We start from the raw sequence: 23,576 nt of genomic DNA, 5'->3' as shown, positions 1-23,576 counted from the left end.
GAGAAAGATAAACCAACCAGAAATGTTCCATCAAAATTTCTTTCCTTATAAATAATTCAAGCCTTAAGCTGCATCATATCTGAAGTACATTTGACTCACATGATTTAAAAAAAGAAATAAAGAAAAATGGAAAAAGAGAAAAAAATGCCAAAATTACTGGTTTCCCTGCTTTGTGATTTCATTTTTCTCTCAATTTCTTAGTAATGGCGAAGATGGCGCCGATCACAGCAACCACCACCCCAGAAATTATAATAGTTGATTTGAGCTTCTGCGTTGCATCCTTCTTTTCCTTCTCCTTCTCCTCCTCCATCTTCTGCTCGGCCTTTGCATGTTCCTTCCAATAAAAAAAGGTACAAATTGAGACTCACATTAAAGTCTTCAACTAATTCCATTCTTTCAAAACTTGAATAAATGTCAATCGGCATAACCAATCTTTTGTATTTATCAAAGGAGTTGGGTATTGGATGGTTGCCTATATGAATTTTTGTTCAAATGTATGAAGAAAATCTAGATTTAAACAGACCCATTGATGAAATATATTGAGCAAGATTTTCTGACCAAGATATCATCTTTGAACAGGAAAAGAGAAAAAAAAATAGCAGAGAACAAAAGCCAAATACCATGAGCTCATTATTAGTGGTAGTAACTTTAGAGGAAACGGGATCAACTGGAAAATCCTTAGTCTTTTGAAGATTTAATTCTCCATCAGCATCTGCAGGTTGAAATGTGAAATCAGAATCTCCTGGGTTTCCATTAATTCCTCTTGGGCTTGCCATTGTTTCTGAAAACAAAATTCTTGCAGGGAGAGAATAGAGAGAAGTGGGCTTTCAAATTTGAACTTGAACGAGTTCAGGAAGACAGGTGCCACGTGTCTATACCAGAGCCCTTAATGAAAGGTTTCCATTCAATTGTTTCCTTCAACTCTCCGTAGAAACAGTCGGAATTAACCAACTCATATGATGTCTGAAGTGACCAAGATGCCCTTGTGGGTATTTCAGTTCTATTTCTTGGAAAGAGGATAACCAAGATTATTGTTCTTGGGCCAAAAGCCGTTGATTGGATTGAAACATTCAGATTAAAGCCTGCCACAATCATTTCAAGTTAAACCATACCTACCATAAATGTTGATGCTTTAGGCAGGAAGGGAAACAAATCAGCAATAATAGGAGTCGTTGCAAGAGATAACCTCAGGAGAACTCACTTTATCGTCAAAGTTTGTTAAATCAACGAAGAAGATAAGGCTGTTCAGAAGATGTTATAAACCGATCAAACCGGACCGACTCAACCCGAGATGGTCGGTTTCTAAAATGGTTTGGTCGGTCTCGGTTTAAAAAATGACAAAACCCAATGTATCGGTTTGATTGCGGTATTGCTTTTTGTAACTTGATGTGAAACCGACCCGAGCATACGTATACATATTTGCCTTTTGTATCACATATATCTTATATATTTTTCATCTCTTTAAAATTTGATTGACAACCACTACTTTCTAATCATCTCTATCTATGATCCAACTAACAAAAGCAAGGTTTAAAATATCGATATGCCTGATACGCCGGTAGAGGCATATCGGGCAATATTAATAGTGTTTGTTTGCCTTTTTTATTTTTTTTTCAAAACCGGTTCAAGAGACCGGTTTAAGGCTCCTCCACCCCCTGAACCGGTCAGAACCAGGGGTGTATCAGAAATCCATCGGCATGATACATACAGGCCAATACATATCGATACTTTGAACCTTGAACAAAAGTTAAATATAGGGACTGACACAAAAAAGTAAAATGTTGACTCTATTCATAGGAGTGAAAAGCAAAGAGACAGCTATAGGTACAGGTTGAACCTATACAGGGACTGACTAACACTCAACTAGCCAACTACAACTTGTCAAAAATGTAGGGAGCATATAGGTACAATTTTAGGCTACAAGCATTAATTTTGGTTCGGTTTAACTAAAACCGATTAAACCAGTGTTACATAAAATGAAATTTAAAATCGGTTTTCTCTCTTTATCAGTCGGTTTCGGTTCGCCTCAAATTCAACCCGACTTTTTCGATTTGGTTGACAAAATCAAGTGCAACCGAACCAAACCAACCCGTGAACAGCCCTAGAAGAAGAGGCCTGGGCAGTGGTTTAGAATGAGAAGGATCGTCGTGGAAGGAGACTCTAAGTTGGTTATCAATTGTCTTCGAGGGATAGCAACCCCATCATCAAAGAATGTTATTAAATTTGCAATAGGTCCAAATTGATGGTGGACCGGATTAGACGGTCAGACCAGTTGACCTAGGATCTGTCTAGGCAACAGGTTTCATTTCACCCTAAAACTGTTCTTGGGCCAAAAACTGTTGACTTGATCAGTGACCCAATGACCCATTGACCCTGGTAATCAAATCATTGACTTGGACAACGATTTTTTGTTTTTTATTTTAATTATTTTTTTTTTCAATTAGAACACACCATCCATTCAAACTGAATGGTCGAACTACTAACTTGGAAACCAGTGATCAAAGCAATTCAAGTTTCGGGTCAGTTTTTAAAACATTGTGTTACATACAAGGTTTTTAGAACTAGATCAAACAGGGAACCATTCTAGGTCCAGTTCCCGGATCAAATGGTCTGACCGTCTAGTCCAAACGGATGACCCGCTCTAACAAAAAAATTAAAAATTAAAAAAAAATAAAAAAAACAAAAAAATGGCTAAAAACCGTTCCTGGGTCGAACGATTCAATAGTTTGACTGCTTGGGTCAGCGTTTCACTGACCAAATCAACGGTTTTAACAGAACCGGTCAGGTGTCTAGTTCCTCGTTTTTCTGGTCCAACCGTCCCAGACAGTCCGGTTTTGAAAACATTGGTTACATACATGCATACTCTAAGAGAAGCCAATGGTGCTGCTAACTAGCTAGCTAGCTGGCCATGGGCACTCGAACTAAGTCTCATCCTCACATTTCCGAAATAGTTTGTTTGCTTATGTTTGCTTTAGGTGGTGTTCAATGGTGTGAATTGGCCATGATATATTCAGTTTCAATCCACACCACCTCTATGCCATGCGTTCGGTTGGTTGTGGTGTGGATTGATCCACACTCTCATGGATTGGTCTACACCATAGTTCATTTTCTCATCCACGGGTATATCTCATGAAAGCATCTACACCACACCGTTTTGCATATAGAATAACGATCTTATACTTCGCATGGATTTTTAACCCTAATATAAGACCTCTTTTTTTTTTACTGTTGCAACACTTCTTTGTGAGCTCGTCATTGCTATTCTTCTCTACCCATCATTGCATATTGCTACTCTTCTCTATTTGAACTATGGTTGTAATCGAATGGAACTCAAATCGGATGCAACAAAATTCACATTCAATCTGATTATTGAGAACCTACATCTGAATCCGATCAGCTTGGATTCGAATTCGAATCCTAACGGGCTCAAATCAAATTCGGATTTAATCTAACTCTGCTATAAATTTTCTAAAATTCTACAAAAATAAAATTTATTTATTTTTCAACTTTTATATATAATAAATTAATATAAATGTAACATACTAAATTCATATATAATATAATATAGAATATATTTTTATAATTTTAAATATAATTATATAAAATTTATATATTAAAATTAATCCAAATCCGGTCCAATTATTAATCGTATGTAGATTGTAACATCCAAATCCAATCCGATTACATAAATACATCATTTGAATCTAAGATAATCAGATCGGATGTTAGATCAGGCATTGGATTTTTGGGTATCATTGACAAACCTAGTTTGAACCACTCACTACTCCTCCGACCACTGTTGCATCAGATCGTCGATGGTAACTGGTAAATATCCATATTTCGTTTATTCTCATGCTATATTACTCTTCTCTGTTTGAACCACTTGCCACTACTACTCGTGTTTATTAATTAATATTAATATTATTTTATTAATTATTAAGTTTCAAATATTACTTTTATTAATATTAGTAATTAATATTAATTTGTATTGATATTATTAAAAATTATTAAAATTGTTGTTAAGATTATCAATTATCAATTATCAATTATCATTAATATTACTACTCGTTTTTAATTAATATTAATATCACTATTTGTTATTTAATATTATTAATTATTACTAATATTAGTTTTATTAACTATTAAAATTCTTAGCAATTTACTAATATTTTTCTATTGTGTATATTACAAAAAATAATATATTGCTTTTATAATGATTAATGACATAGATTATCTCAAATGTTGTGGTTGAGATGCATGAAATCAAATACAATGTGCAAACTGAAATATGCCACACCTTGCAGAATGCCCATGGAGGTGTAGTGTGGATCAGTCCACACATTTTTTTCCACATTGTAAAACAATTACCTTGTTGGGGTGTGGTTTGTTTTCATCACCACACTCGTGTGTGAATGAAAATACACTACCCAATTTCTCATCTACGCTATAGAACACCATCTTAGTGTTGCATAGGGTAGGGCTATCCCGTATAGTTTGTAAGTCTTTAGGTTTTCCCTTGTTAACAAAAAGAAAAGAAAAAAAAAAGAAAAGGGTCAAACACACCTCAATAGTTAGCAACATCTCATGGCAAAACCCAAACAAATCTTAATACCATCTTTAGGTTGGGTAGGCTTTGATTAGGGTTGAGGAACCTTGATTGGGTTAGATTAGAATTGATTACAATGGTTTGAAGGTTGGGTGGATTAGGGTTAGGGTTGGGATTCATCACCTCGGGTTAGATCAGGGTTGATCTTAACCTAAGCTAATAACCTAACTTGACTTACACCCCATTTCAGCCATACAGGATTACAAGGTTGTGGTTGTTCTATTTCCCTCAAATACAAAAATCTTATTAGTTTCTTGTTTAAAATTTCCTTGACAATGGCCTGGTTGACCGTTGACCTACACCAAGCTCGAAATAACTATGGACCTTCAGACTACACATACAGTGAACCCGGGCCTGGCCCTAGTTTTTATAGAGTTGGGCTAGTTGGGCCCATATTAACAATTTTATCATGGAAACTGACTCTCGAATAGACCTGTTCATGGGCCGGGTAGTCCGATGGCCTGGCCCGCACCCTAGTCGGGCTTGGACATGTAGTTAGGCCCACGGGCCTGACCTCGGGCCCAAAACACCTAGCCTAATTATATTTCGAGCCGGGCTCAGGATTTGTCAAAAAAGCCCGGTCCATGCCCGGCTCAGCACAACTAATTTATATAATATAAAAAGGACTTGAATACTCTACATCACCGAGCGCCTAAGTGCAAATAAATAGTCAAATATAAGCCAGTCAAACTCTACGAGATGATCATAAAGTACAGCAAGCGATCAAACTCGATTCTCTGTATTCAGCAACCTTAACGCGCCTTCGATGATAGCACCAAAAAACGGCCAAAGTAAACACTTTCTAAATTCTAAAGCCAGATAAGTATCTGCAGCAGTGCAGCTTTGATCTTGACTCTCGTTTCCAATGGCATTAGCATAAATTCTTACACATTTACAAAGACGTTCCAGTCCCAAGCATCTCTCTATCATCTCTGCGTCAATATAACCTGTTGAGCTTGACTTCGGGCTCAGGCCCAGGCCCGGGCTTCAGGCTTTTTACGGGGGCCAGGCTCGGGCTCGGGCCTTCAAAAAATCTGTTAATGAAAAGTGAAAGCCCGGCCTGGCCCATAAACAGGTCTACTCTCGAGCTATGGCGAAGAGGCTTAAATAGTTAAATCAAGAACTTTGGCAAGTGTTATTGGATTTGGTGGAGCTCTGTAGTTGGATCACCACTTTGATCAACAATGCTTTTGGATGACAACGGTTGCAACTTGGGTGAGCTTAGGCCCAAGGATTTATTAAAATTCGAATGGGCCTAGCCCAAGAGCCTGTACCCAATGCTGTGCAAATTTTTCAAATTGGGGTATTCGACTTGTACCCCTAGGCTGAGTAGGGGAACAACTTGGATGGGCTTAGGCCCAAGAGTTTGTTAAAATTTGAATTCTATGTAAAATTTTCAAATTGGTATCCGATTTGAACCCTTAGGCTGACAACGATGGTTTTGGTGAATCTGAATTCTCATCTTTGAAACAAAGAACGCCTGAAGAGGTTTGCAAACACGCATGATTTTATTTTATTAAAATAAAAACAACTGCCACATTAGCAAAATCATCTGGTTTTTGCTGTTGTATGAGACTATGAGTTGCATTTGTTTTTGCAACCAAAATCATTCAAATTGGCTAACACCTCCCTATTGTCAAAGACAACTTTGCTACTTTCTATAAAGCCTCGTTTGGCAGGTGTGTCTTTCCGCATGGTCTGCCAGTTATTTAGAAGTCTGGCAGACTTGCATTATAGTCTTTTTCCGTTTGGTTTGCAGGAGATCTAGGCTACCAAAAGACATTGTGCCGAAAAGACGTAGAAAGCCTATTTTGAACTATTTTTTAGAAGCTCCAGATGGATCTTTTCAGTTTTTTCAACTCATTTTCGTGCAGAAAGACACGTCTTAACCAAATGGCCTTCAGGCTGTCAAGATCTTGATGCAAAAGCTCACTATCTTTTGACTGCCAGAGCTTTCCGAAAATCTTTCAAAAAAGACTTGCCCAACGGTCTTAAATGTAAGTAGTGGAGTTGTTAGGTATTCTGAATGCTGGAACCTCTGAAAAAACAGATTGCATTAAAATTTTCTCTTGAACACATGACATAAATTTTTTATTTGTTTGCATTAAAATTACTAACTATAACACTGAACCCATTGATTTGTTTGGGTGGGCATCTCAAGAGAATATCATTATTTTCAACTTTTAACCCTCAAAGAAACTTGTTTAATTGACAAATATAGCACGAGATGTACAGTGGAATAGCGGGTCCATCCTCCTGAAGCCTTGCAAGTGTTCATTCTACACTTAGAACAAAGGATTTTACTGGAACGGCTCAATCAATAATTTGAAATCATATTAAAAAACAATAATGTTCTGTTAGATTACCTGTTGGATACCTAAGCCTTTGAATTCATTCTGACAGCTCAAGGAAAATCTGGTTGCAAAAATTCCTGGTAATACCATCACTAGTATGAATAATGATAATAATAACATCAACGATCAACAGAGTAAAAATTAGAACAGAGATCGCTGAGTCCCTTTCAAATGTAATACACACATGTATATGTATAGGGGTTGATAAACAGAAATCCAAACCTTTGGTGATGGGTGAAGCTCATTATTGAACACTGAATTCTCAGGTCTTGGTCCCAAAACCACGAGGGCTTGGCCTTGCTGACGTTGAATCGGCAAATTGTTTCCTAGATTCTGATCTCCTCTTCTTCCTTGCAGTACCAGGAGGTGCCTGACACAATTAAAAAAATGACAAGAGAACACCACCACTACTTCACAAGGACATGTTTCACAAATATATAGAGGTTATTATTACCATTAAAATAAATAACTTATAAGCTAATTACTGAAACGGTGGGAAAAGGTTTTTTTTCCTGAAACAATGGGCACCTATGATACCTTTATACCTATACAAGAGTGCTAATATTGTGTTGGATGCTTTACTTATATTTATTTTTATCGTTGGTTGGATACTTCAGCTTTTAGTGTAAATTCTGTAACCAAAAACCATATCCAGCCATGCCCTTGCTATAACATAGATGATCATAGTTTTAATTTTCATTGAACACTGGAGCAAGTTTCAGTTTTAGCAAGTTGCATCATACTCACAAACCTCAATTGGTTGCCATAACATTACTGGGGCAGAAACCCTAAGAAGTAGAGACTGGAAAGGAAAAGATCCTTTATGAATAAAATAAAATGAACATTTGGCAACCTCCACCCCCCAAAGAAGTAATGAGTAAGTGAAAAAGAAAAACTTGAAATCCCTCTGGTTGTCAAATGTGGAGACTCTGTAACTTGATGTACCTTATTAGTACAGTCCTTGTTGTATATTACTTACATCTTATTCTTCTTTTCTCTTTCAGCCCTATATCGGCATTCTTGTAATTGTACATATCTTTTAATATATATAAGAGACTCTTTGAGGTGGGGGTCATTCATTCTTGACACCTCTAAGATTATTCTTGTTCTTTTCTCTATTCGGCCAAGAGTGTTGACATGGTATCAGAGCAGGTTGCTCTCTGATCTATTTTCTCACTCTCTTGAACCTCATTAGAAGCAGTAAACCTGTCATATTAGGGCTGTCTTGATCACCTTTTCTGTTATTTCTTCTTTGTGCAACCAGCAGGAGAGATTTCTTTAGATCTCTCTTGGGAGACATTGGTTTGAGGCCAAACTTCAGATCTGGTGTCGCCTAGAGCTGATCTATTCCACCTACAAACAGCATCTGATTTGGTGAAGTTTTCGAAGGAGTTCTGATCTTCTTCTTGGGGCGGCAGCACTGTACAATTTCCTTTTTTGGACTGCAACAGCTTTGGACTTCAAATCTGGTGTCGCCTAGACATGATCTATTCCACCTACAAACAATATCTGATTTGGTGAAGTTTTTGAAGGAGTTCTAATCTTTTTCTTGGGGCAGCAGCACTATACAGTTTCCATTTTTGGACTTCAGGCCTTCTACATCAACCTGCGATTTAAGTTTTTCTCTCTAGATTGAAGGGTTCTCTCAAGCTCTCCTTAACCCTACACTCAGTTTCTGGTTTGGAGTTTTTAAGGACTGCCTCAATCAGCACAAGACACCTCCTTGTTCTTGAAGAAGACACCTGATGTGTTAGTAAATCACAGATTTCTTTCAATCAGCTAACTCGATCAACCTACAACCCTAGATCTAGTGTCGTCCTAGAGTTTTCTTGACTCCCATTCATTTGATTCAGACTTCAGATTCATATTTGAAAGGCCTTAGACTCGACAGTCTTAAAAACTTGCATTTTTTGGATTGTCATCTTGAGTTATTGATTGATGAATTTGGTTGTCTTTGGTATCCTTGTGCCTGGACTGCTGTTTTCTTGCTGAAATGGCCTCCGATAGAGTCGATACCATTCCTACAAAACTGGAAGGATCGACCTATGGAATTGACACTGTTGTTGTAGCACATGGGAGTAAAAAATCTACTACTGGTGGCGATTCTTTTGTTAAAGGTGATTCTCTGGCATCTATAGTTGAGCAAAACATTCGACAACTGGTAATATCTGCTATTCCTTTTGCTCTTTCTGCTATTGGCTTACCTAGTGAGTTTTCCAGTTATTGTGCTTCTCCTTCTCATATTTGGATCATTGACTCTGGAGCTACCAACCACATGACAAAAGCCTACCCTAACCAACCAAGTAACCTTACTTAAACCCATCACAAACATATTGTTACTGCCAATGGTGAAAAATTAAACATCATTGGTAGTAGTGATCTCTCTTAAGCTTTCACCCACTACATCTTTCCCTCTTACCAAGACCCTTCTTGTTCCTAATCTCACTACAAACTTGATTTTTGTTGGTCAATTAATTGATGAAGGTAACATTCTCATCTTCTCTCAGGATGGATGTTTGATTCAGGACCGGAACACTGGGAAGGTGAAAGGAAAGGGGCGCAGGATGGGCCGTCTATTTGCATTGGAGTTCAAGAAGCCTTAAACAACAACATCATCAGTTTATTTTAGTTCCTCCACTTCTAGTTCCTTTCTAAGTCATAGAAATAATGTTTGGGACTTATGGCATAAACGTCCGGGTCATTTACATTCTGACAAATTAAAATTTTTGTTTGATTTAGGCCTTATTAAGAACAAAGTTCCTTCCTTGCACACCTTTGATACATCTTGTGCTTCTTGTTGCTTAAGTAAGAGTCATACCTTACCATTTCCTCACATATCTGAGCATGCTACCTCTCCCTTCGAGCTTATACATAGTGATGTCTAGACTGCTTCTGTCTCTTCTCGGCTTGAATACAAATATTTTGTGTCATTCATTAATGATTGTACCAGGTACACATGGATATACTTTCTTCGCCACAAGTCCGAGGTGTTCCCAGCATTTAAGTTGTTTCATGCTATGGTGTGGGTTCGATTTCAATCACAAGTGCATATTCTCCGTTCGGATTCAGGGGGAGAATACACTAATGGAGATTTTTTATCCTATTTGAAGGACCATGGAATACAAGTGCAATGAAGTTGTCCAGATACTCCTCAACAGAATGGTATGGTCGAGCGCAAAAATGGGCATATCCTTAGTGTTGTGAGGACATTATTGCAGGAATCCCATACTCCACCTTCCTTTTGGGTAGACGTAGCCAATACAACTGTGTTTTTGATCAACTATATTCCTTCCTCAGTTCTTGATAATATGTCTCCCTTTCAAAAGTTATTTGGTCATTCTCCAAATTTATCTATGCTTCATGTTTTTGGATGTGTGTGCTTTGCTCAACTTCCCTCTCATGAACGTTCTAAATTGTCTGCACAGTCTGTCATGTGTGCCTTTGTGGGTTATAGTCTTGTCTACAAAGGATTTCTTTGTTATGATCCCTCTATTCGTCACATTCGTATATCACATAATGTTGTTTTCCTTGAGCACATTTCATTTTTTGCTGGAATTGTTAGATTGTCTGCACCGTCTGTTTCTATTTTGCCAAACTTTGATTCACAGGATGCTCCATTTCCTTCTGCTAAGAATGACTTTCTCGTCTTCTCTCGCAAGCGGTTACGTGCTCCAGCCCCTACGTCTGTGACTCTCCTTCCTCCTGGTTCAGATCATCATCCTACCACTCCTGTAAGTGATACCACTACTTCAGACACTCTTCATACTTTTGTTCCTCTTTTTCATTCTACTCATATATCTAGACCTCCTAACTACTATGGTTTTCCTTTAAACCATAGCTCTTTGTCTGTTGTCCTATCCTCCACAGATGTTCCTTGCTCCTACCAGGAAGCTAATAGTAGCCTTCATTGGAAGGAAGCCATGGGTGCAGAGATTCATGCTTTACATGAGAATGACACTTGGGATCTTGTGCCAACTCCTCTAGATGCATCCATTGTTGGGAGTTGTTGGGTTTACAACATTAAGCTGAAGTCTGCTGGATCTCTTGATTGATACAAGGCACACTTAGTTGCCCAGGGATATAGTCAGGAGTATGGTATTGACTATGAAGAAACCTTTGCTCCTGTTGCAAAGATCACCACAGTCCGTGTTCTTTTAGCAGTGTTTGTTGCTTAGTCTTGGACCATATGCCAACTTGATGTGAAGAATGCCTTTCTTCATGGTCAGTTGAAGGAGACGGTCTACATGAAGCCTCCTCCTAGATACTGCAGTGATCCTTCTTTAGTGCGTCACCTCAAAAAATCTCTATTTAGTCTAAAACATGCTCCCCGAGCATGGTTTGAATGCTTTTGCGATGTTGTAGTTGTTGCTGGATATAGCCAGAGTTCTTCTTATCACTCTTTATTTGTTAGGTGACGGCCTCAGGGTATTACCATTCTCCTACTATATGTTGATGACATGTTGTTGACTGGGAATGATGTTGAAGGCATTCGTGAATTGAAACTATTACTTCACAATTCCTTTCACATGAAGGACTTGGGCCCTCTCACATATTTCCTGGGATTGGAAGTACATCGTAGTGATCGAGGGTATTCTGTTTGTCAACAGAAGTATGTCTCTGACCTTGTTAAACTTACTGGTCTTAATGATGAAAAACATGTTGATACACCTATGGAGCTAAATCTTAAGCTATCTAAATATGAAGGTCCATTACTTCCTGATGTTGCCTTATATCGCCAGCTTGTGGGGTCCCTCATTTATCTCACTATGACTCGGCCTAATATTTCTCATGCTGTTCAAGTTGTTAGTCAATTTGTTTTTGCTCTTCGTCAGCCTCATATGACTGTTGTTCATCGCACCATTCAATATGTTAGAAGCACAACTTCCCAGGGACTGTTCTTAGAGCATATGCTGATGTGGATTGGGCTGGTTATCCAAACACTCGTAGGTCCACTTCTAGGTGGTGTGTTTTTATGGGTGATTCACTCATCTCTTGGAAGTGTAAGAAACAACAAACAATCTCCAAATCTTCCATTGAAGCAGAGTATAGGGCCATGTCTTCGGTTTGCAGTGAGATTATTTGGTTACAGTCTCTCTTTATGGATCTTGGCATTCAGGTTCCTACTCCTATTCCTCTTTATGCAGACAATACGAGTGCCATCAAGATTGCATCTAACCTTGTCTTCCATGAGAGGACCAAGCACATCGAGGTGGACTGCCACTTTATCCGAGATCTCTTCACTACTGGGTCTATATCGCTTCCTCATGTAGCCTCGGACATGTAGATTGCTGATATCTTCACCAAAGCTATGACTAGAGTTCGACATCTCTTTCTTATAGACAAACTGATGCTTATGTCGAGGCATCAGTTTGAGGGGGGTGTGGAGACTCTGTAACTTGATATACCTTATTAGTATAGTCCCTGTTGTATATTACTTTTACATTTTATTCTTCTTTTCTCTTTCAGCCCTATATGGGCATTCTTGTAATTTTACATATTTTTTAATATATAAGAGACTCTTTGAGGTGGGAGTCATTCATTCTTGACACCTCTAAGATTATTCTTGTTCTTTTCTCTATTCGGCCAAGAGTGTTGACATCAAAATCTTAAGATTTACAACACAATTCACAATTTGAAACATGAATCCCAAGGGTTTTGATTCAAATCTTAATGTCTGAATCCTTTTCTGCAAAAATCTTATGACTTTTGTTTGAATCCTATGATTTGATTCATAAATCTTACAATTTCTCTTATTCAAACAAACTCAATTAAGAATTAGTTATCTACTTTGTTATTTTTTTGTTTATATTTAGTTTTGCCAAGGGAGATTTTTTTTAAGTCCTTACTAGAAAACTATTTATTTATGTTATTTAAGACAAGAAATTGAGTTTATTTTCCATCATATGTAGGTTAAAGGAGATCACATCAGCACCCCATGGCAGGTGCCCCACATGAATTGAGATGTGCTGTGGGGTGCTGATGTAAGCGCAGGTTAAATTGTATAAGTGCTGAATTGTATTGTTTTAAGTACATATATGGTATATATAGATTAAAAATAGATTAAAGTCACTTTATATATTTAGCCTTTTAATATATCTATATTTGATTTTTGGACAAGTTTGCAAAAAATAGAAATAATCTTACGATTGGCAATACGATTCACGATTCAATTCAATTCAAAATTCTCTTCAATTCACGATACGATTACGATTTTCAAAACATTGCCAATTACAACTACGCTCATGAGATCATGCTGTTAGAACAATGTGCAATTTGGACTCTGATGTGTGTAGTGTTCATATGTTGTATTTGACATATTTCTTGCAAAGGCACAAAACTCCCCTATGAAATACAAAAATATGTTATCCTTGCATGTATGCAGGTGTAGAGAGAGGGTGAGAGACCTTTTGTTCAGCTTTAAGTGCCTCCTCAAGATTACTTAATGCAGGAATAGATCCCCCTTCCATGACCCCCATTAGGTTCTTCATACGAACACGCATTTGGAAAAGTTGGGCAACAAGTTGGCTCACCTGAAACAGTTAAATACAAGGTTAATTTATTCTCCAGTAAGTTTTTTTTTGATAGATCAAAGGAAATTGTATAGCATGAAAAATAAAAAAGGCAAACAAGTTGTTTACAAGTCAAGCTGTAAATAAGCTGTATATAAACTATGCACCACAAAGATCAACAAAAATTATTCAATCCCAGTCATATCTTAAGTTATGAAGTTGAAATCCTTGAAATCTTCTAGGATGGAAGTCTAAAAATATAGGAGAAAGAATATTTTATCTTATCACTGCTTCCTCCATAGTCCTGTGGGACCTTTTACTTCAGACTGCTCAATGGTAAAAGATATTACCAACATCTAAATACCTGCTTCTCTGTCTTCCCTGAATCTTGTGCAACTCTTTTTCTCCTAACAGGGGATTCTGCCAATAGTTCAGGCTTTTCCCTTTCCTCTGCAAAGTAAAAAAAGAAAAAGAAGACATAATGAAACAGATTCAACAGAAATTCTGACAGATATATACATTGAACAGAAATGTATACTTGTTAATTTTTTAACGTTATTATCTACTTCAGTTTTAGCATCCTAGAAAACCATGCTTAGGTTACATGTTTTAGTATAAAGGATAAATTAAATCAAGTTGCACACAATTAACAAACTAATAGAAGTCATGTGTTAATGCAAGCCAATACCCAAATGCATCTTCGAACAATAAAAGTGGAATCTTTGCAAAGCATATGAACCAAGGTTCACATAAACTAAAATTCTATCATGCAGAAAGGAAATGTGAAACTATGTTGCAGGTGATGGGAAGCTAGACTAAGCTAAATATATCTTATACTATCTACTGGTGTTATTCATGTAATCCTGATGCCAGAGTCATGGCCACATCCTATGTAATAATGCCCAGATACCTGTACAAAAGTCCATCTTGTGTCAGACAAGTTTTTAGTGTAAATTTCATACTTGACACCATGTCCAGCCACGTCCTTTCTCTCTCTGGGTAACATAGTAATACTGAAGAAATTTGAATTTAACTCTAGTCAATCCTGCTTTGAGCATGGCTTTTTAACAAATGGCACTTTGGCCCACAACATCACTTTTAATGCTTGGTGTAAGCTAGGTCTAGGAACTCCGCTGGTGTTAATTTGTCCACACTTTTTTTCTGTTATTTGGATGACAACACAATGCATTGGCACCTAGGTGCAGCAATCAATGAGCAAGGGCTCAGACTCTTGATAGAGAACAATGGCAGGGCGGGTTTGTCTTTCTGACAAATAGTTTGGATTAAGGCTAAATTGAGCTGAGTGAACCAGTCTAGGTTTATCCATTTAAGCCTGAAGTGAACAAGTCATCCATCGTAAGGGCTAAAAGGTTACTCCCAGTTTTTCAATTCAAATCTCATAATTCCAGCTTATAAGAAAAGAAAGAAAAGAAAACAGACCAGGGGTCATTGCTTCAATCATTACTTCCATTATCTTTAAGCTCTTCTCTGCTTCTCGAATTTGTGCAGGAGTCACCTGTCCCATGCATAATTCAAGGAGGGTCAAGAACATGATTCTCAGTATACCAAGAATAATTCAAATTTAAAGTTCACATATTCAATTTGTCCCAGCTTAGATTCCTATGAAACCAAAATAACCTGGAGACAGATTAATTTGTCATATCATTTCTTAACTTCATATAACAGTTTTAAAGCTTGATACACTATCTCGACTCTGAAATAAGTAATCACTGTACAGATTTTCTTGGCAACGAAAAGATAAGTTTGGCAACGAAAAGATAAGTCATGTGACTTTGTTAGGCTAACTCAGAAATCTCAACTAAGTCAAGACCAATGCAATTTATTAACATTATTTAATTATTCTTTCTAAAGTTTATTTATAGCATTTATAATTATAATTACCACATTACTGACCGATCAAATCAACTAATAAGTCCTTGAGCAAACCTGAATCAATGATCTTCCAAGTTGAGTAAAAAGATTTCATCACAAATGAAGTACAGATAACAGTTTCAGAAAAGTAAACAACAATAAAAAAGGAGAAAATGAAATACTAAAATTCAAGGAAAAATCAGACAGTTTTACCTTCCCCATGCCTGGAATCATTCCAAGCACACGTGTCATGGAACCCATCTGTGCAACAGCACGAGTCTGCTTTAGGAAGTCATTGAAGTCAAATTTTGCACTCATTATCTTCTTTTGCAATTCCTCTGCATCTTCTTGTCGCATCTAATTACAACATCCGGATCACATACACATTATGATACTATTCATTCATGGAAGATAAAATGTAACTGGTTGGACACTCACAACTTCTTGTGCTTTCTCTACAAATGAAAGAACATCACCCATTCCTAAGATGCGTCCAGCCATACGATCCGGATAGAAAGGTTCAAGGTCTTCCATACGCTCTCCCCGTCCTACAAGCTTGATTGGCTTCCCTGATACCTGCCAATGGTCCAATCATGAATTATTAAATTATGATACACTGACACCAGTACAAGGATGCTGTATCATGCAGAACACTTCAATTTTTAGTGTAAATTTCATATCCAATAACATATCCAGCTGTATCCTTGCCATATCTGGGTAAGATAGTGTTATTAAATGACTGAAATAAATTTATAATTGTTAATGTGCAGGGAAAACTTAGAAACTCAATGGACCTGAAGCAAATAATTGGACCGAATATGGATCCACCTCTATCCAATCTGATAGTATTTGAACATATGTGCTTATATTTTCATAGAATTTATATTGCACCTATTATAAAGTTGGTTTGGATTTTGTATATTTACTAAAGATTAATACGTTTAAATTTCATAGAAATTATTTTCAATTCACTTTATTCATGAAATACAATACAAGTCATTTTTAGTTCACTGTATTGATAATATAGAACATTTTGATCATATTACTATAACTTATTAATGGTATTCTGTATCCAAAATTAATCCAATTTCAACCCAAATCAGATGGATTGGATTCAAATTGAATCCATCTGATTTAGGTATATCTGATTTGATCTGTTTTTTTTTATTAAATAAAGAATCATATTCCATTAATCCAAATTCAACCCAAATCAGATGGATTAGATTCAAATCGAATCCATCTGATTTAGGTATATCTGAATTTGATCTGTTTTTTTTGGATAAATAAAGAATCATGTTCCATTAATTCAAAGATTGGTTACATGAAAATCTCCTTAGAGAGGCACGAGGTGCCACCTCTCCAAACAGAAAACACACAAACTACATCAAAGAGTACATGAATGTTAAAACAAAAGTTACAGTTGCGACCAGAACAATGTTTCCCTATTTGTCCCTTGTTTTGCCAAGACATCAGCAAACGCATTAGCTGATCTCCCAATCCACTGTACTGTTACAAACATATTCTTTGTCAGCCATTTGAATTTCTTTAACTCATTTTTGTAGCCCCATGTGGCATCCTCCAGATTATTTAACCAGTCCACCACTGTCTTAGAGTCCCCTTCAACCAGAAGCTGCTCCACACCCATTTCTTTTGCAAGAAGTATTCCTTGTATTGCAGCTAACATCTCATCTGTAATAGAGTTACCAACACCTAATGGGCCAGAGTACAGTAAGACAACCTCTCCAGCCTCATTCCTCAGTACACCTCCCAACCCAGAGGGACCTGGGTTTCCCTGGCTGCTCCCATCAAAATTCAGCTTCAATGAACCGTGAGGAGGGGGGACCCAACTAGTCAATACCCTTACCTTGGAGGAGGAACAGCTTGCTACTGATAATCAATCCCTCCAACAGCCAGTAAAGGAGAAATGGTTTAAACAATTCGAGAGTCTTTAACCAATGTATTGCCCTATACATAATGCAATCCTTCCTGGCCCAATTACTCCTCCCCTTTTCCTAGAAGATCTTGGGCATTTCTTTCTTCCCAAACTGTCCATATCAAGCCTGCTCGCCGACACTTCCACAATTTCCTTCCTCTTTTATGGGGCCAAGAGAACATAGAAGGGTTAAAGATTGTGCTTACTTCTGCTGGCATATCCCAACTATACCCAAACAAAGATAGAAGCCAAACCCAAAGCTCTACAATGACACTACAAGATAAAAATAAGTGATTACAGTCCTCACCATGAGATTTGCAAAGAGTGCACCAATTTGGTGAAATACAAGGAAAGTGACTTTTCTTTTGTAGGTTATCCGTCATGTTTACTTTATCATGCCACAGTTCCCAACACAAAGTCATAACCTTGGGGGGAACCAGCCTACACCAGACTTCTTTGGAATGGAAACTTTGTTGAGAGGATGTTTGGCAAAGGAATTTGAAAAAGGAACCACAAGAAAAAGACCCATTGGGGTGAATGGCCCAAATCCTCTTATCAAACTTCGAAGGATCCAACCAAACCTTATCAAGTAGACAAAAAGTAAACAGACACTCAACTTCCTCATCACTTAACCCTCTACAGAAACCAAAATCCCAAGATAACGCCAACAAATTTACAACCGACGGAAGGAATTTTGAGATAACCTCTTTTTTATACAAACAAACAGAGTACAAGAACGGAAAAAAGGTCTTTTAGAGGAAGATCTCCAGCCCAAATGTCCTCCAAAAACCAAATAGAATTACCAGAACAAGCATCATACTTAACACAACTAAGGAACTGCAAAAGAATTTTATGAATTGATTTCCATGGTGTTGCCAAGTTAGCCCTCAAGTGCCAACATCCCATCCATTCTCTGAGCAATCCAAGAATACCCTTCACCACTTCGTGCCAAAGTCTATCTCACTCCAGAGGCCACCTCCACAACCACTTCCTAACAAAGTTGAATTCTTTTTAAGCACATTCTTGAGCCCTAATCCTCCTTCCTCTTTACCAACAACCCCCCAACTGATTAAGTGGTCTTTTTTACCTTCTCCCGGCTCCCAAAGAAAATCCCTCATGGGAGTTGAGATAACCTCTCAAGAGGAAATTGCTAGTAGGTTTGTGGCTCACTTCAAATCAATCTTCCAAAGACCTTTGGAGAATCAGTTGAGTGGGGGAGGAGGACTGGCCAACATTGAATCAGACAAATAGGGGATGGTTAGAAAGAATGATTGAGGAAGAGGAAATTAAACAAGTTGTCTTTTCTATGGATAGAAATAAGGCACTAGGTCCAGATGGGTTTACAATGGCATTTTATCAGGACTGCTAGGACATAATCAAAGAAGATTTAACTGGAGTCATTAGAGAATTTGAGGATAAACATATTGTGAGTCATGGAATCAATGCCACTTTTCTAGCTCTAGTTTCTAAAAAGATTGATGCCAAACACCCCAAAGATTTTCAGCTAATTAACTTGGTGACTAGCATCTATAAGATTTTGGCAAAAGTACTCTCTAGGAGGATCATAGCAGTTCTCCCTTCTCTCATTAGCCAAGCACAAGGAGCCTTTATACAGGATAGACAAATTATAGATCAGATCCTCATTGCAAATGAGAGTGTGGAAGAGATGAGGAGATCTGGCAGAAAAGGCTTTGTCTGCAAATTGGACTTGGAAAAGGCTTATGCCCTAGTGGACTAGAGTTTCTTGTTGGAGGTGTTAAGAAGGCGTGGATTTGGGGACAAATGGTGTAATTGGATAAGTGGATGTTTAAATTCATGTCATTATTCAGTCTCGGTTAATGGAGTGGTTAAGGATTTCCTTCCAGCCAATAGAGGCTTAAGACAAGATGACCCACTTTCTTCTTTCCTCTTTACACTTGTTGTTGATGTTCTTAGTAGATTGATCTCCGAAGCAGATGAGGAGTGCCAAATAAAGGGTTGGAGAATAGGGAGGAGAGGCGTTTCAGTAACTCACCTTCAATATGCTAATGATATTGTTATTTTCTACAAAGGGAATGATTTAAGCAAGGTGGACAACCTTAAGAATTTAATAAGAGCCTTTGAACTTGCCTCCAACTTGAGGATAAACTTTGATAAAAGTTGTGTGGTTGGAGTAAATATGGAAGATTGGAGGATAGAATCCATTACAGGGTGTTTAGGTTGCACCACCTCTTCTTGGCCTTTGACCTACTTAGATCTCCCCTTAGGAGCTAACCTTAAAAAAAGTAGTTTTCGGGCCCCTATTGTGGAGAAATTTGATAAATGCTTGGTGGCCTGGAAAACGAATTACATCTCAATAGGGGGTAGGGTGACTTTGATTAGAGCCACACTTGCCAACCTTCCAACCTACTTCCTTTCAGTTTTCAGGGTTCCCCCAAGGGATGCTAAGAAACTGAAGAAGGTAATGAGGGAATTTTTGTGGGAACCAAGAGAGGTGAAAAAGGACCATCTAGTTAGATGGGAGATAGTTAATAAACCTAAGGAAGAAGGGGGCCTAGGGATAGGGAACATAGTGCAGAAGAATGAAGCCTTCCTAGGGAAGTGGTTATGGAGATGGCCTCGAGAGAGAGAGATTATGGCATGAGGTGGTGTCAAGTATTCATGGCTACTTAGTAAATGCTTGGGATGCCAGGATATCTCGTCGAACTACCCTTACAACACCTTGGAAGGCTATACATGCTATTCTCCCTCGCTTCCTCAGGCTTATCAGGTATGATGCTTGCTCTAGTGATTCTATTTGGTTCTGGGAAGATGTTTGGGTGGGTTATCAACCCCTCAAAGATCAGTTCCCTTCACTCTACTCTCTCCCCCTTTACAAAAATGAGCCAATTGCAAATTTTCTTTCGAACCCGTTTATTCACATGTCTTTAAACTAGGACTTTGGATTTCATAGGGGATTAAGGGATGGTGAGTTGATTTGTGTCACTAAGCTACTTCATTTACTTGAGTCAATTTGTTTGGACCCCACATCTTCTGATCAAAGAGTTTGGACTCCTCTTCCAAAAGGTATGTTTACTTATGCTTCTTTTCTAAAATCCCTCAGTTCCAACTCCAATTCCCAAGTGTTCCCCTTTAAAGAAGTTTGGGCGTGACCTATTCCTCCAAAATATGTTGTATTCTACTGGGAAGTCTACTACGGGAAAATCAATACTTTGGAAAACTTGCAGAAAAAGAGACCCTTTCTTTGTCTTTCCCCGAACCAGTGTTCCTTGTGTAAGGCTCAGAATGAGGACTGTTTCCATTTGTTGATTCCTGCTCCGTTGCTACAACCTTATGGAGTTGGAGCCTTGGTTTATTTGGAGGTAGGTGGTCTCCGCCATCTGATGTGAGTTTGTTATTTAACCCATCTATTTTTGTATGGCACACTAGAAGAGGCAAGTTCATGTGGAAATGTATCAGGGCAGCCACCTTATGGACTCTCTGGGAGGAAAGGAATGCAAGAGTCTTCTTAGAGAAGGAAAGAAGCTTGGATGAAGTGAAGGGCTGTATTCTAACAAGAGCAATACATTGGTTGAAAACCTTAGATATATTTGCTAATTTCTCTTTTGATGACCTATGGAGGAATTGGTTAGTAATAGCTAATACTTCTACAAAGAAGAATAGAAGTTTGTTAGAATAGGATCCGCCTCCAGAAGGTGTCATCAAGTTAAATTTTGATAGGAGCACCCAAGGTAACCCTGGGCCTTCAGATATAGGGGGTGTCCTGAGGAATAAGGATAGCAACATCATCTCCTTATTCTCAGGACCGGTGGGAGTGGGGGACTCTACAAGGGTAGAAATACTAACTGTTGTACAAAAAATTCAGATCGCTAACCAGCTTGGGGTGGAACATCTCCTAGTTGAAGGGGACTCAGGTGGTAACAAGGTGGCTTCTAAACCCGGATGCTACCATTTGGGGCTACAAAGACCTCATCAAAAAAGTAAAGTGGTTAATCAGTAATATGAGAGTTGAGGTAAAATGGGCAAGCAGGTCAGCTAATACTATGGCTGATTCTTTGGCCAAACAGGGGGTTTCCAGGGAGGATCCTTTTTGTGCTACATTGTAACTTGTTCTAGTATATTGTAAAGTTGTACTTAACTAGCTTGGAGAGGTTGCATCTTGTGCCTCTCCTTGGGGACATTGTACTATTTATAATTGCTAATTAATAAATTTCTTTCAATTATCAAAAAAAATCCCAGTTTCTTCACTTCCCTAGATGGTATCCTAAAGATAGAGAGGTAATAAGTAGGTAGGTTCGCAAGGATAGCTCTTATCAAAGTGATCCTCCCACCCAAAGAGATGTAACTTTTCTTCCACAAAGCTAATCTCTTTTCAAACTTCTCTAAGACCGGGGTCCAAAACCTACTCTCCCTAGGGTTTGCCCCTAACGGAAGCCCTAAATAGGACAAAGGCCAGAAAGAAATGGAGCACTCAAGATAATCTGCAACAGCCTCAACCTCAAAGATTCTGTCATTTATTTCTCAATGTTCCTACAACCCATTCCTCCACGTATGTCTAGCCCCACCATATCCTGCAGTAATAAATTAAATTTAAAACCTTCCTTGGAATTATCCCCTTGTGCGTCACCCACTTGTCATCACTCTCCTCTAAAACTAGGTAGACTTTTTTTGATAAGTAAATTAAGATTTCATTAATAGGAGCAATTCAGTTACAAGGTTCGCCACCCATTGTATCACAGTCAAGCTCCCTATCAACCATTTGAAATTTTTATTTTCATTCTTAAAGCACCATACTATAGAGTCTGGGTTCTGCAGCCAACCCACTACCATCTTGGAGTCCCCTTCTATTAGCAGTTGTTCCACACCTATCTGAACTGCAAGTTGTACACCCTGGATGGTAGCTAGGAGTTCTGCCCTAGTAGAGTTCCCAACTCCTAGAAGACCCGAATAAAGGAGAACCACATTACCACTCTCATTCCTCAGCGCCCCTCTAATCCCTAAAGGGCCTGGATTACCAAGACTACTGCCATCAAAATTCAGCTTCACAAAACCTTCAAGAGGGGGTTCCCAACTCATGCTCACTCTAACTTTTAATGAGGAACAGCTTGCCACTGCTAACCAATTCCTCCATATATCATTAAAGGAGAATTGGCAGAATAAGTCTCCCTTACAAGTCCCTCTTCTAGAACTCAAGCCCTATTCCTTTTCCAAACCAAAGTCTTGGATGTGATATCCCAGCCACCTTAGCAACCACATAATGGCTCCCAGACCCTTGCTCCAAAATAGGGGTCTTTTCCCCAATTAACATCCCCAAATCAAGCTAACCTAACACCACAACCCCAAAAGAAGGAATTCATTAAAGAAAAAAGAAACTACAAGAGGAGGGTGATAAGATATTACCCGAAAGAAGAACTAAAAGACCTATGACAATCCTTATAATCAACAAGACCAAACAACAACCCCAAAGCTGAAGCAGATTAACCAAATACAAAGAACACCCAAGACCTCCCACAGATTGAAGCACCAACTCCTTGATCCTTCAAGTACAACATCTCCAAGTGAAACTTCAGCAAATTGAACTTCAAACAACCCCCTGACAGAACCACCCTTAATCCTCACCTTTCAAACACTTCCACCTGCCCTGCATCAGCCTCATTCCAAATCTCTCCACCTTCACCTAGGACTTTCTTCATTCTCTTCTCCCTCTTTCTCTTTTCAAACTCATCAAAAACTCTTCTGGCGAACTCCACCCCACCCAAAAAACAGCCCAAGCCCCTCACCCACCTCAACATCTCTGTAAACAAGTTTCTCAAGGGACACACTTCCTGGACTCACCAGCTTACCTTCTGGACAAGAGTCCTGCACTTCCTTCAAGGAATTAATCCCACCCTCCTTTTTGTCCTTGTTTGAAGATCAAACCACCAATTGATTTTTTTGATTCAATGGGGGTTTGAACCACCCCACCATTCACCTCAGACATCAAATTTAGACTTCTGTCCCTTCTCTTGAAAATCCTTTTTGTACTTATTTGTAGGACCTACTCCCACTGTACCATCTTTCGTCCATGCACAATATGGGTATTATTTGATCCACAAGATCTCTTAGCATCCACCACATTAGCGACATTTGCAGCAAACTCCTTTTTATCTACCACCTTCCTTCTTTGACCCAAGTCAATTCCTATCTTTCCAATCATCACTTCCTCATCAAAACCTGAAAAGTCATCCTGAGAATGGCAACCAACTTCCAACCCTACCTCGTCACCCCTTTCAACCAATTCTCCAATTACTCCACCTTTTTCAACAATTTCTTCTGCTCTAACC

The 23,576-nt window shown here is 38.3% G+C and overlaps 2 protein-coding genes across 2 annotated transcripts in view; both read right to left on the bottom strand.

Annotated features, from left to right (window-relative positions):
* LOC148802275 (uncharacterized) lies at nt 1–818 on the bottom strand. Its single transcript, XM_088899446.1, has 2 exons — nt 621–818; nt 1–334 (listed from the first exon to the last, which is right to left on the bottom strand). The coding sequence occupies exons 1-2, from the start codon at nt 774–776 to the stop codon at nt 179–181; spliced, it is 312 nt and encodes a 103-aa protein (XP_088755572.1). The 5' UTR covers nt 777–818; the 3' UTR covers nt 1–178.
* A 5,812-nt stretch (nt 819–6,630) lies between these two features.
* The window catches only part of LOC104607660 (signal recognition particle subunit SRP54, chloroplastic-like), an 88,877-nt gene continuing 71,931 nt past the window's right edge, over nt 6,631–23,576 (bottom strand). Inside the window, exons 10-17 of the mRNA XM_010273339.3 lie at nt 15,780–15,917; nt 15,555–15,698; nt 14,910–14,985; nt 13,834–13,919; nt 13,365–13,490; nt 7,183–7,330; nt 6,973–7,037; nt 6,631–6,885 (exon numbers count right to left, since the gene is read on the bottom strand). Of these exons, the coding sequence (XP_010271641.1) occupies nt 7,223–7,330; nt 13,365–13,490; nt 13,834–13,919; nt 14,910–14,985; nt 15,555–15,698; nt 15,780–15,917 (678 nt within the window). The 3' untranslated portion in view covers nt 6,631–6,885; nt 6,973–7,037; nt 7,183–7,222. The remainder of the gene's footprint in view (nt 6,886–6,972; nt 7,038–7,182; nt 7,331–13,364; nt 13,491–13,833; nt 13,920–14,909; nt 14,986–15,554; nt 15,699–15,779; nt 15,918–23,576) is intronic.

Source organism: Nelumbo nucifera, chromosome 2 (assembly GCF_055504915.1).
Source record: "Nelumbo nucifera cultivar China Antique chromosome 2, China Antique-T2T, whole genome shotgun sequence".
NCBI lineage: Eukaryota > Viridiplantae > Streptophyta > Magnoliopsida > Proteales > Nelumbonaceae > Nelumbo > Nelumbo nucifera.
This window is presented reverse-complemented; position numbering and strand designations above follow the sequence as displayed.